Genomic DNA, 14123 nt, shown 5'->3' with positions numbered 1-14123 from the left:
CCTCACACTGGTGCCTCGGTCAGCTAGGTGCAGCATGTATGTAAGCGTGTGCAAGCCACCGGAGCCTCTGTTTACATGTGAGCCTATCACTGTTGCCGGATTTAGCGCATCTGGAGGACAGAGAAATCTCTCGTGCCCCTCGCCCAGGGACTCTAATTGTTTTATCTTTCCTCAGGAATTCGCTTTTTCCATTTGAATCCCTCCCAATGGCCACTTCAATCCCTCTCTCCCCCTTCTCTGATGAATTTTGGATTTCCTCTGCAACATGGAGCAGCTTGAATTAGAATTCTCTGCATGACGATCCTGGTAAGGACTGTGTCTGTTCCTTTGGCTTTAAGCACTGATGCATTGAATCAGATTTATTATGGTGCAGTGCTGGGGTAGAATCACCAGAGAAGAAATAACGACTGCACAAATTTGAAAGGACAGAAAAAGAGGAGATGATTTATAAAAATATTTAGCAAGAATTATTTTTGCTGTGTCATCCTAATGCAGTGTTTTGTGGTCCTATGTGTAAATGCAGCTCACTGATTGCATGCATGTGGAAATGAATGTACTGTATGGGAGCGAGAAGGAATGTGTGTTTGTTCATGTGTATTTCTGTTTGTGTGTGCTTGCACCTGTTTGTTTTTTAATGTGTTACGGTGTGCCCCAACATGTGTGTTTACTAGTGTATCGCTTCTATGTGCATCTGTATGAAAATCTGTGTGTGCACCTGTGTCTGTGTATTCCAACAGTATTTGCAGGGTTAGCAATGGCGTGTTCAAGCTTTTTGTTTCTGATTGAATGCTTTACCATACTGATTGTTGTTCCCTTCTAATCATATCTTATTAGTGTTTTTTAGGAGACCATAAACCCATCTGGCCTAACATCTTTTTATTTTGGTTTATTTTAAATGCTGCTATATAATCTCAAAGCATTTGCTGTATTCACTCCCTGGGGTTAAATAATATCATAAAGGTATTTCAAGTGCCACAGGTTGCAAGGTGGGGGTGGGTGGGATCTTTGTTCCATTATGTATGTAGGTCAAACAATCCAGTCATTTCCTTTCATCTTGCAGCCTTTATTCATTCTTGCATTCTTCATAATTGTGTCTGCAGTATGCTGGCATAGACTCCTATGCTCCCATGTTAAGCGTGCAGCACTACAGCTGCAAGCCATAGGTTGACACATCAGGTGAAGTGTTTGCTTATGCACAGAGGCGCCACAATGCTTGATGTTCTCTGAGACTCCCAGAAATAGGTTCGATTAAAAAAAAAGATTGTGTTCAACTTTCAACTAATGTGCTGTAGTCATTTAATATAAAACCTTAAGTGTGGGAAAATATAAATTATCACTGCTTGGACCAGAGAAACTACATTTTACCCCCAAATCAATATTGTTTGGGGTTAAAGTGCCCAACATGCTGAGCCCAACATGAGTTTATCTTTTGCATGGCCAACTATTACAGTTGTCTTACCCATAAACATGCATCATCAGCTATGCTGATTCAATGAAATACATGCATTATGTAATTTTCAGTTCATGAATGGCCTTTTAAAACCATGTCAGTGCAACCACATTCCAGATAGTTTCAATACACTTTCCGCTGCTGTATTTATGTAGATGTTTGCAGAATTGTGACACATCAGACAGGAAGTAGTCAACTCAAAACAGTTCTGACTCTGTAAGCCAACCAAAGCACGAATACTGTTACATTACAATTTTAGCTATTGCTTTAATCTTTCAATTTGATTTTATGGCATCCTTTTTAAAATTTCCCATTGGGTACATCTTTTTCCCCAAAATAATTTCAAACATGTATACAGACTACTTGCAATTCCAAGACAGAGTACTAGACTACAATTTGATTAATCAGGTTATGTGGTTTCAAATTGAAATCTGTACTGAAAAGGCATGTACTTTAATGTATTGCATACAAGTAATCACATGCTTTATTGAATTCGGTGACAAAAAGGGAGAGGTGAAAGAACATAATTTTGCCCCCAAATGTAAAGTTAAGAAAATATTTGGTCATATATAATAATATATTACTATTTAAAATCAATATAATGGATAATATTAATGATGAGAAATTATCTTTCAAAGAGACCTCTTTGATTGTCGTCTACTGTAGATGATTAAACCCTGATGAGATCTATATTTTTAGTCATTGTATAGCCAACATGAAGGCATGATCTTATGTCTTATATACTACACACTACATCCATATACTCTGTATTATGTTATACAGTTAATAAACTGCCTGTCCTAATGATATGATCGGCCGTAAACTCAATCATTTAATGAATTGAAAATGTAATGCAGTGCAGTATACATCCCTGGATTATGCAGATTTAGTATACGACTGTCTTTCTTCATGTTCTAGGTAGGGTAATTATGTAGAATGCTTTTACCGAGCAACACAGGGATAAAATGGCAGGATCCCCTAGAATCTAAACATTACAGGATAATGGTGCATTTCTGTCACCCCAAAGAGACAGGACCGTCAAGATGGTTGGACTTTCTGTAAATAATAGCAGCAGGACTTATTGACAGAAGCCTCTGAAACAGGACATGGCAGCATAATTGTCTATAAAATGGCAGCAACTTGTTATTGAGGGGGTCCAACTGACAAAAGGAACCTCTAGAATAAGGGCAGTGCAACATAATAGTTATTTTCTGTCACCATAAAAAGGAGACACAATTAAGAAGGTCAGACAACATGTATGGTCCAGCCTGGTGACAGGAAGAGACGAGAAGACACCAGGAAGATCAGTCAGAGAGGACTCAATCTCGTTTTCCATAAATGTATTCAGAAGGTCACAGTGCTGCTCCTCGGCAGCAGCCTCCCCCATTTAAATTTAATCATAACAGCTTTATGTAAAATATGAGACAGCCATGGAGGCGGAGAGGGGGTTGAGTCTCCCTCTGACTCCTACACTTGACTGGTTTCATACTCAGGCATTTCTAGGTATTTAAAAATGGATCCAGTGATTCTGTTCCCCCGATGTTACAATACTATTGTAAATATTTCAGTGAATCTAGTTGTGAGACTCTAGCGCGGAGATTTGCCTAAATTAATATGTGAGGCTCACTGGTAATTTTTATATGGGCAATTTTGTATGAAATCTAACAAAATCACTCATTGTACTGTCGATAAAGGGGCCTAAGAAGCTTGGCCAGTGTAGAATTGCCTCAGGGATTGCATTGAGCCCCATTTCTTTCCAGTTCAACTCCAAACTAGCATCCCTGTTGGTTCAGAGGGCAAAAGGTTTGTGTAATTACCAGCTTAGTCTGAATATAGCGGTGAATTTCAAGCGGAATGGGTGTTAATGAGGAAAAGATGCAGCCTTTATGGAATTATTATTAGACATTGTCAGACAGCTGAGAGACAGATCCATGTGGAAATATTACCAATTAGACTCAGTGCAGGCTTCAAACCACAAGCCATTTTATACAGAACAAAGCATCCAAATGAAGTGAAACCAACTGACGGTGCAACATGTTGACTTTCCCGTTGGTGCTTGCCGAGATGTGTCATCAACCATGGTTGTTTGCATATTGCATAAGTCTGATGTTCCCCCGAATCATATATTGTATTTTGTATCTGATACTACATGTCCTGTTCATCTAGTAAATGTAATAAATGCTTTGATGATGCAGAGTGAAATGTTTCTACACTGACGTATGCCTTCGGTTTCCCCAGTTGAAACCTTGATAATGTGATACAATCAGTGATTACTGTCCTTTGTTGAACACGGGGAAAAGATTAAACAGTTGTCAAAGTATTTCATTTTACATTTATATGTTAAATTATTTCCCTTAATAATTTACTGTTGAGTGGCCATGGATCAAAATGTTGATCTTCTCAATTTCTTTGCTGAAGCTGTTTTGTACTATAACTCCTGTGACTGACAAGAGCAGTGGGAACATAAGATTATTATTTTTCACAGTCTGTCTCAAGTACGGATGTAGATGTCAGCATCAAGGTGTCCAGTATTTCTGCCTCAAGTCAATTGTCTCTCAAAAAAAAGTCATGCTTTGATCTCAATCTTAGTGTTGTCAGAAACTAAATCAAAGGAGCCTCACTGTGGAGTTGGAAGAAAATGCAAAGCAATACCGTAAAAACTCAAATGAAAGTATTTGGATCTGAACTTATCCATACTTACACAATGTGCATTGCTGTCTATGGCTGATGAGCAAAAACATTTACTTGTAAATTATGTGGCAAAACAGTTACCTATTAAAATCTGTCAGTTTAATGCCAAAGCTAAAAACTCTTCTTGCCCAGAAGACGTCTTTTGCACCTAAGGTTAGAGTTTCAACTTTAAACCTAGTCTAGTCTAGTTATCACAATTATAAGATATGGTGCATAATATAGTATTGTACAACTAGACAACTTCATATAAAGGTGAAGTGGCCCATATGGTACAGTATGTAATATGTAGATTAATTTGACAGGAGAGAGGTGGGAAGGAGCACTAGGAAAGGGAAGACTGATGAAATGGCAACATTTTGTGAGAGGAGAAACTGTCAGAGTTTAATGAAAAGGAATGTCCAGGATGGAAAAAGCTAGCAGACAAAGAGAGAGAAGTGAAAGAGAGAGGCTACATGTCCACTGTGATTCCTCTCAAGGTCATTGCCCAAAGAAGAGGGGGTGAAGAGAGACAGGTGGAGAGAGACAGTTCCAGGGAGAAAGAGAGTTCTAGGATTTACATTTCAGTGGGGGGATTTTCTCCTCCGAGAGTGGAAATAAATAGGATTGTGCTATAAATTCTAATACAAATGTTTGTGATTTGAAAAGTAATTCAAAACAGAGCAATAAAAACATTGGCTCGTTTGACATTCTTAGGATGTTTTGAATCACGTTTGAACCCTTTAATTCATCTAAATGCATTGTACTATTACACTGACTCTTACAAGTGATTTTTGAATTACTGGACACAGCTCAGATCACTCTCATTATGCATGTCACCACACTACATAAAAAAACATATGAAGATTGAACTGTAGCACACACTCATGCACCAGATATACTGTACAATCATAGTAGTTCTTAAAACATTTTTAGACAGATGTAGACAACCCCAAAATAATATACACTCATATTTGACTTAAACAAAATGTGGATGTATGGGATACCAAGTATAGATACATTGCATTAAAATGTTGTCTGTTTGAGGGGGACCAGACAACAGTCATACAGTAGAAGTGAGGATTTATTCATGAAACCCCTGTTGACCTGTTTACTGAGCCTCTCTAAGTGATACAACTTATGGCATGAACAGATGCAAGTGCATAATTAATCTTTATCAATGAACATGTTCTGTGTATTCACAAGTCATGTAATAACACTTTATTCAGGAAAGGTCCAGGGGATAGGTTTACACAGAAACTAAAATATATATATTTTTTGCCACATCATTCAGCAACTGATGCAGACTTTGAATTTGAGGGATATCGTAAACATGCAGAAAAATAAATAAACCATTTCGGTTAGAGAATAAGTGGAATAGACACTAACTGGCTTGCTGGATATGTTAAAATAACAGTCCTTGGCATAGTAATGCCCTAACTTTTTATACAACCTGGCATTTGTAAAGTATAATTTGAGTTTATACACCATGGGCAGAATCCTTTGACCCACCCTGTCGGGTGGATATTTTGTTCAACAAAAATGTGTCCCACAACTCACGAAACATAAGGCCTGATCAAGGACCACTGCTGGGCAACCAAAGCTCACTTCTATTATGTTTTGTTAACAATAATAATAACTGGCACCAATGTCATTCTTGCTAATTCAATCAGTCTATATAGCTGATTCAGCTCCCACTTCTCAGTGACGACATTATGAATATTTGATTATACAGTAGATAACCGTTTTTCCACTTGATACTCTATTGATAATCCACTACAGTTTTATAGAGACATTACACTTCTCCTTTTACATATTTAGGAGTATGTGCGAGCTTTATGGATACATTTCATTATCATAATTAAATATTTTTATAAGAGAAATGTTTGAATAAAACGAGAGTTAGTAGATTACAGTAGGTGTCATGGAGAACATGGATAGAACAGGGCATAATATCCATTGGATATAATCATCATCATCATCATAAACTTTATTTCGGACACTTACTATGTCCATAGATTACAAAACAACATACAGACAAACATATAATAAAATCACGAGGTATAATATTTTCTGAGGAGGCTCAGATGCCAGTGAGTCCACATATTAGAAAAGCATCGCACTGAACTTAGTGCCGGATTGGTCATAGAGGTTGTAAGTCTGCACATGCAGCTATACATGAGTCTGCGCAGCACTGCAGGGAAGGTGGGCACATCCACATTAACAAACATTTGGCTTGCACTGCTCCATTGCGGTACCCTTAGCAGCATCCGCAAGCCATCATTATAGGCAACATTCAGTCTGTGTATACTACACTATTTGTAGTGCCTCCACAAATGGGCAGTATACATGGGGGTACAGTATGCGTTGAAAAGTTTGGTCTTAACTGGTGGTGAGCATGCACCAAACTTTCGGATCAGCATATTAGCTTGTCCATAGAGCATTCGACACTGTCTATTAATGTCTCCGTCATCAGACAGGTCAGCACAGATGTAATGTCCCAGATATTTACATTCATCAATGACATTCATTTTGTTTCCAGACAAGAAGAAGTCGGGGGAAGAGAGTTTAGAGTCCCCCCTGCTCCGGACAATCATGATGTTACTTTTCTTTGCATTGTATTGGATATCAAAATCTGATCCATATTGGGAGCACACCTGTAACATCTCTTGTAGACCAGCACTATATGGACAGAGAATTACTAAATCATCAGCAAACATTAGATGACTGATGATACTGTTACCAACCCTACAACCCGTTCTACAGTCATTTAAAATAATTGACAAATCGTCCATATAAACATTAAACAAAAATGGAGACAATATACTGCCCTGCCTCACTCCATTAGAGACATGAAATGGGGCAGATATATCATTTCCCCATTTCACACACATACTTTTTTGGGCATACCAGAAAGCCAGGATTCTTATCAGACATTTAGGAACACCCCATAATTTATAAAATAACTTTTCATGGTTCACATAATCAAATGCTTTTGAGGCATCAATAAAACACATAAAAATTGTGGTATTGTGACTGTGATACAGCTCTAACAGTTCTTTCAAGGCTAATATACACATGCCTGTACCATGTTTGGGTTTAAATCCAAACTGGTTGTCAGAAGTCAGAAGAAATGTTTCAATTTTCGTAAGAATAGCTTTCTTTAACACTTTCGACAGAGTACTAGCCAGAGCTATGGGCCTATAATTGTCTTTGCTGTTAATTTTGCCCGCTTTATCTTTAACCACTGGAACCAAGATCACAGACATTAAGGAGTCGGGTAAAAATCCTGTGATAAGTCTTATTTATGGTTTAATAATGTACTTTATCATTTGGTGTCCATTACATCCCATATTGGAAACCAAACATGGTAGCAGAGGTAAATGTGGTAACCCTCCAATATTTTGTTGTCACCTATTTACAGATAGCTATCACTTGAGGAAGTGCTGGGAAAAATTCACAAGTAAACCACTGTTAGAAGTTTGTGTTGTGCACAAAATCTATTGTCTACCAGTCTTCATTACCAAGAGAAAAATAAACGATTGCTCTCTTCATTTATTGCTGCTTGGCAGCAATTTCAGTGGTGTATCACTCCAAGGTCAACATCCAGACAGTTGGATAGAAATAATCTGTTTAGTTTCCAAGCAACATATTTGTGAAATCTAATGTATAGAATCCTTGAAACAATACCTATGTCACTGTTTGTTCATTTATATGCTGCTGATTACTACTGAGAGTTCTCCAAAGAAGAACAGAGACAATTAAACCAAATTGAGTTTAAATGGGTTAATGTATTTACACTATGAAGGGCAATGAAATTACATTTTAAAATAGGTCAAGAGCAGAACAGTAATAGTTTTGGTGATACATTTACTTTCGACAGCTATCCTCTCTGAAAAGCCCAAAGCAGGAAATGGACTAGCCACAAGATGCTACACACATTTAAATAGTTCAGAAACAACACTGTATACTTATTTAATTTGAATTTTTAAAATTGCAAACTGACCAAATATATGAACGACAATGAGAAATGTAAGCAGAGTTATATCCTCTATAAAATACTTGACATATACACAGTACTTATACTTGCAAAACACAACTAATATATAATTTAACCCTCTTATTTCCTTGTGTTTACATAGGTAAACAGAAGGATGGTTTCTGGGGAGGCAGGTGGGCACAGCTACCTGGTGGCATGCTGGCAGCCCATCCTGGTGCTGATGCTGGGCACTGTGCTGTCTGGCTCAACCACGGGCTGTCCGTCCCGCTGTGAGTGCAATGCTCAGGAGCGCTCGGTAGTGTGCCACCGACGGAGACTGGCAACACTTCCTGAAGGCATACCCATTGAGACTAGACTACTGGATCTTAGCAAGAACCGCCTGAGAAGCCTGGGGCCCGAAGAGTTCATCAGCTACTCTCAGCTAGAGGAGTTGCAGTTGAATGAGAATACTATCTCGTCCATCGAGCCTGGGGCTTTTAGCAACCTTGTCGGTCTGCGGACTCTAGGACTGCGCACTAACCATCTCAAGCTCATTCAGCTGGGAGTCTTCACAGGTCTCAGCAACCTCACCCAACTAGATATTAGTGAGAACAACATTGTGATCCTGTTGGACTATATGTTCCAGGAGCTTTACAATCTGAAAACCCTGGAAGTAGGTGATAGTGATCTGGTTTTCATTTCACCCAGAGCTTTCCATGGACTCAGCAATCTAGAAAGATTCACCATGGAGAGATGCAACCTAACCTCTGTGCCCACGGAGGCCCTGAGCCATCTGCAAAACCTGCTATCGCTGCGGCTACGCCATCTCAGTGTCAATGTCATCCGAGATTACTCCTTCAAGAGGCTGTACCGTCTCAGGGTCTTAGAGATTTCTCATTGGCCCTCCCTGGAAACAATGATGCCGAAATGCCTGTATGGACTAAACATAACATCTTTGACCATCACAAACTGCAATCTGACTGCAATCCCCTATCAAGCCATCCGACATCTGGGGCACCTTCGCTTTCTGAACCTGTCCTTTAATCCCATTCACAATGTCGAAGGGAACAAACTGCACAATCTAATCAAACTCCAAGCTATTTACTTGGTGGGAGGGAGATTAGCAACTATCGAGCCCTACTCTTTCCGTGGACTGAACCACCTCAGAATCCTCAACGTATCCAGCAATAGCCTGAGCACCCTTGAAGAGTCTGTCTTTCACTCAGTGGGGAATCTGGAGACCCTGGCTTTATATGATAACCCCCTATCCTGCGATTGTCGACTGCTGTGGGTCTTTCGCCGGCGTTGGAGGCTCAACTTCAACCGGCAGCAACCCACCTGCTTTTCACCGAGTGCCGTGCAGGGCAAAGAATTTAAAGACTTCCCTGATATTCTCCCTGCTGATTACTTCACCTGCCAAAAGTCTAAAATTCAAGACCACAAAGCCCTACAGAGGCATGTGGATGAGGGGACCACTGTGCATTTCACTTGCCAAGCAGATGGTGATCCAGCTCCTGTGATAATGTGGCTATCTCCCAGGAAGCAGTTCATCACAGCCAAATCCATTGGCCGACTTACAGTGTCAGCTGAAGGAACACTAGAGGTCCGCTACGCTCAAATCCAGGACAACGGTACCTACCTGTGCACTGCGATCAATGCAGCTGGAAATGATTCAAGACCAGCTCATCTGCATGTGCACAGCTACTCCCCAAACTGGCCCCATCAGCCCAACAAAACGTTTGCCTTCATTTCTAACCAGCCCAGCGACGATGGTGCCAACGGAACCCGGACCATGGTTCCTTTCCCGTTTGATGTGAAGACTCTGGTTATAGCCACTACCATGGGATTTATCTCATTCCTCGGTGTTGTCCTCTTCTGTCTTGTTATCCTGTTTCTGTGGAGTAGGGGGAAAGGTAACGCAAAGCCAAACATAGAGATTGAGTATGTGCCACGAAAGGCAGACGCCGGTGAAGGCAGTCCTACTGATGCCCCACGTAAATTCAACATGAAAATGATGTGAGACTCAGATATTGGTAACCTCACTGACTTTAAAGGAGGTTGGATACAATATGCTCTTGCAATACATGTTGAATTGATGGGAGTTTTAGAACATACACAGCAGAAAAAGTCTCTTGAGACGATATCCAAGACTGTTTTACCTTCAGGGACTGAATCTTAAGAAGCAAATGCTGAATTTAAAGTATTGGACTTTATGTCAGTTTTTATGGGCAATAGATAAATAAGCCAGTCCTGTTGTTTGCTCCTTTGTGTCAGTAAAGGGAGATTGTCAACCTTATCTAGCCTTTTGACTAAATGTATTTTTCTTGTTCTTTCCATGTACATTAAGCAATGGACAGAGAAGCATTGGTAAAAAGAATAGTAGAAAGCACAAAACTTTTCAAAGGTCGCAGTTCATGGCAAGAGACACAATATCATGATTGAGACAAGAGCAAGAGTAAATAATTAGTTAATTTATTTTTCCAAAGTATTATGCTTGACAATCCTAGAAAGTCAATGACTGAGATGATTGATAAGTATTGTATGATGTACAGTATTCTGTTAATTTTTCCAGGTGCATGTGCAGTAGCACTGTGCTTTCCAAACCCTTGTTTTGTATAGTCACACATTCATACAAAAAACGTTCATACATCATCGTACAATACTTTTGGCGTTCATGATTTGATGCCTTACGTTTTCTTTATGTGTTTTCTTGTTTTGAATTAACTAGAACAGGCTGTTATAATGCACATGCTCATGTTAAATGTATTTTTTATTTGGTAGAATAAAAACCCAGCCATAGTATTGAAGTTAATAATGTGTTATGGACAGATGAAAGGCCAATTAAAATATTAGCATTGTATACATTTTGGGTAATTATTTTATGATAACCTGTGTGTATGAAAGTGGTGTTCCCAAAAAATGTGATGTGTTCATTCTTTATGAGAGTATGTTTCAGGTGATTTTCTTGTGACATTATTTGCAATACACAACGGTATATGTATTATTTACAATACAACTCTGAGTACATGCCTGGTGGAGAGGCATTGGAGAAGCAATGAATGTAATTGGCAGTCCACATGTATCTTATGATACAAAATCACAAATTTACTTCATGGTAGTATTGTGGCCATCCAAAACACATACTTTGACATTTCAAAATTGCAGGTTTAAAACCTTGCCAACATAATCCAGCCTAACATAACCCTAATCATAAATGTAACCGTTCGTCAACATTATAGGTTTAAATCTTGCACTAAATCTAAAGAATTATAATAGTATTCTTTTTAACCTAAATCTAATCAGAATCAGAATTTGGTTTATTCACCATGTAAGTTCACACAAACACAGAATTTACGGTGGCAGGAAGGTGCCTACAATAAACATATACGGATCTTAAATAAAAAATGCAACACTTACATTAAATATAACCATTCATCAACATGACTATACTCTGAAGCCAAACAAGACTATTCAGTTGGATTTAAACTGAACGGGATTTAAATTATTCTGAACACTGAATAATTTTATGAATAAACATACATACATATTTACCCAAACAAAATTGCAGAGAAGAGTGTAAACAGTATATTGCCAAATATTATTGCCATCTTACATGTTTCTGATACCAATACATTAAACCACTGAATCTCAAAGTGACACTGTCACTGTCTACAATCCTTCTTGGCATAACATGGATTGCTGAATGCTTAGTGCTGCAACTAAAAGTTGTCAAGCATAATTGCTCCAATTGCGATGTTAAAAAACATCAATAACAATCCCAAATACTAGATCACATTTATGTGCAGGTAAGGAAACACACATGGTGCTTTAGTTATTTCCATTTTACTCATGCTCACTGAACTTGTTTGCGGTCGGTACGATAAAATTAGCCTATGGGTGACAAGGTCCTGGAGCCTGTGTCCACTCAGGCGGTGCATCAACCATCTCATTTAACCTTTGAAAGGCCTTTGATAGGAAACAGGTTCATTTTGACCTCCTTTCAACCCCTTCAAGATAGGGAAGGGGGTCTCATTAAATATCTCATTAAAGCAAATCGTATGGAATTATTTTCTTTTGTAGTGTGGCATGACATTGTCCTTGGTCCTGTAAGGTGAATCTGATTACATTGCTCTCAAGAGTTTGAATGCACTGACCACATGAATCTATGTCCAAGGAGACATTATTAAATGTTAAAAATGACTAAATGTTAATGTCCAAGGGCATTGAATTGTCATTGTAATGCCAATGTCTATAATTAGTGTGAAATTATTCCGAAATTTGATTCAGGTTGTAGATCATACTGTCAGTTAGCTTCATAGGATACCAAGTTCCCTACGTTTGCAGGTTTAGTCAACAGTGCACTCAATTATGTAGAAGCTTTTATGCCATTATAAACAGCAATGTCTAGCCATATGTTAAGTCATGTGCATTCATTAAGAAAAGTGTGGTGCACATGTTATTGCAGTTGCTCAGGGAAAATGTTGCTATTTAATGTATAGTATAAGTATGTATCTGTTCAGACAGTGGAAGGCACAACATGGATTAGCAATTCAGCCCTGGAGTTTTTGAGGATACCACTTCCTAGAAAAAGCATAAAGCCTATGCACTAGCTCTTGAAATGTCCGCTCAGTATCATTAAAATAATGATTGGGTTACAATGTTAATCAAAGCCACAGTAGAGACAATGAGACAATTGAGCTACGTTACAATGATGTGTGGTTATGTTTAGTATCCATCAAGTCGATCAAAATGACAAAGACGTCATACAATACCTTACTAATTGTCAATGTATTCAAATGCAGATTAATATGAAGAATTTGAAAGGTCCTTTTCCATTCAACCAATCAAATTTATAGTGCCTTCTAAAAGTAATCCGACCCTTTCACTTTTTTTGCTAAATTGATTGCAGATGATTTCGAAAGGCACACATCTATCTGTAACGACAGATACTAGACAAGAGAACTCAAAGGCGGAGACAGAGTTCATAAAATAGAGAAAAAAAAATCTTTACGTAGCAAAAGGTGTGGTACACTGGAATGCAGTCATTAGTACAAGCATATAATCCAACAAGAAGAAGACAAGGCAACGTCCAGGAACAGAGTAGAGTTTGGTAACAGTCCAAAGCAAACAAACCTTAAAGGGTAGGAAAAAGTGTCCTGGAGACAAAGCAGGGTTCATTAAGTAGTGAGACACTAGGAATAAATGTTGGGACCCTAGACACAAAGGTACTAAGATCCACTTGCACTGAGGGGCAGAAAAACCGCCCTTCCCAGGCTAAATGCCCTGGGAAGGAACAGGGGAAACTAATCAGGGCGGTAAAGACAATCACACAGGTGGGACCCACACACACAGGGAAGAAAGTGGAGAATGGCTCTACCAGGACCATTTATAGTGTACACAGGACCACCATCAATGACCCGGGGGGCGGGGACCGTAACTTCCGGTTCCAGGTCAGCGAACGGGGCGTCAGGCACCCATAGACGCACTGAAAGGGGGGAGAGACCAGTGGCTGACCCAGGCAGTGTGTTGTGGGCATACTCTACCTTTTCAGGTTGGGGAGACCACTGAAACTTCACATTAAAGGAGGTCAGTACATGCAATGGAGCAGTAATAGTGCTGTAATTACAGATAACCCTTTCATCTACATATTATTTTTTAAATGAAATTTTGGATTTGTTTATGATTCTTGGGCGTGTGCTACTCTGCCACAGCAAACTTATGCTTGATCCATTTGGATGCTGGCTTCAGAAACAATCATTGGAAAGTGACAGTGGGAACATGAAACTCACCTTTCTCTACTTTTACAAATAGCTTGTTGAGGAGAAGGTGCTGAAGCACTAGACGGATGTGCTGTATGTGAGTTTTTTCATTTGGGGAGTAAATGAGGATATAGTCCAGGTAAACAAAGACAAACTGATTAAGACAATTTCACCAATTTCACAAGACTTTATTCACCAGAGACTGAAACACAGCTGGGAGATTTGTGAGACCAAAGGACTTTATGAGGTACTCAACCCACTGGGAGCA

General features: G+C 39.1%; 1 protein-coding gene across 2 annotated transcripts; it reads left to right on the top strand.

Annotated features, from left to right (window-relative positions):
- Positions 1 to 11056, top strand: lingo1b (leucine rich repeat and Ig domain containing 1b). 2 transcript variants are annotated; one of them, XM_062471687.1, is made up of 3 exons: positions 1 to 77; positions 176 to 306; positions 8260 to 11056. In XM_062471687.1, exons 2-3 carry the CDS (start codon positions 295 to 297, stop codon positions 10114 to 10116), a joined length of 1869 nt encoding a protein of 622 aa, XP_062327671.1. In that variant the 5' UTR covers positions 1 to 77; positions 176 to 294; the 3' UTR covers positions 10117 to 11056. The 2 variants fall into 2 exon arrangements, with proteins under 2 accessions (XP_062327671.1, XP_062327670.1); XM_062471686.1 differs by having other exon boundaries at positions 7 to 306.
- The last annotated feature ends 3067 nt before the right edge of the window (positions 11057 to 14123 follow it).

The sequence above is a fragment of the Osmerus eperlanus genome, chromosome 10 (assembly GCF_963692335.1).
Source record: "Osmerus eperlanus chromosome 10, fOsmEpe2.1, whole genome shotgun sequence".
In the NCBI taxonomy this organism is placed as follows: Eukaryota; Metazoa; Chordata; class Actinopteri; order Osmeriformes; family Osmeridae; genus Osmerus; species Osmerus eperlanus.
The sequence above is the reverse complement of the archived record's forward strand: the minus strand, read 5'-3'. Positions and strand labels throughout refer to the sequence as shown.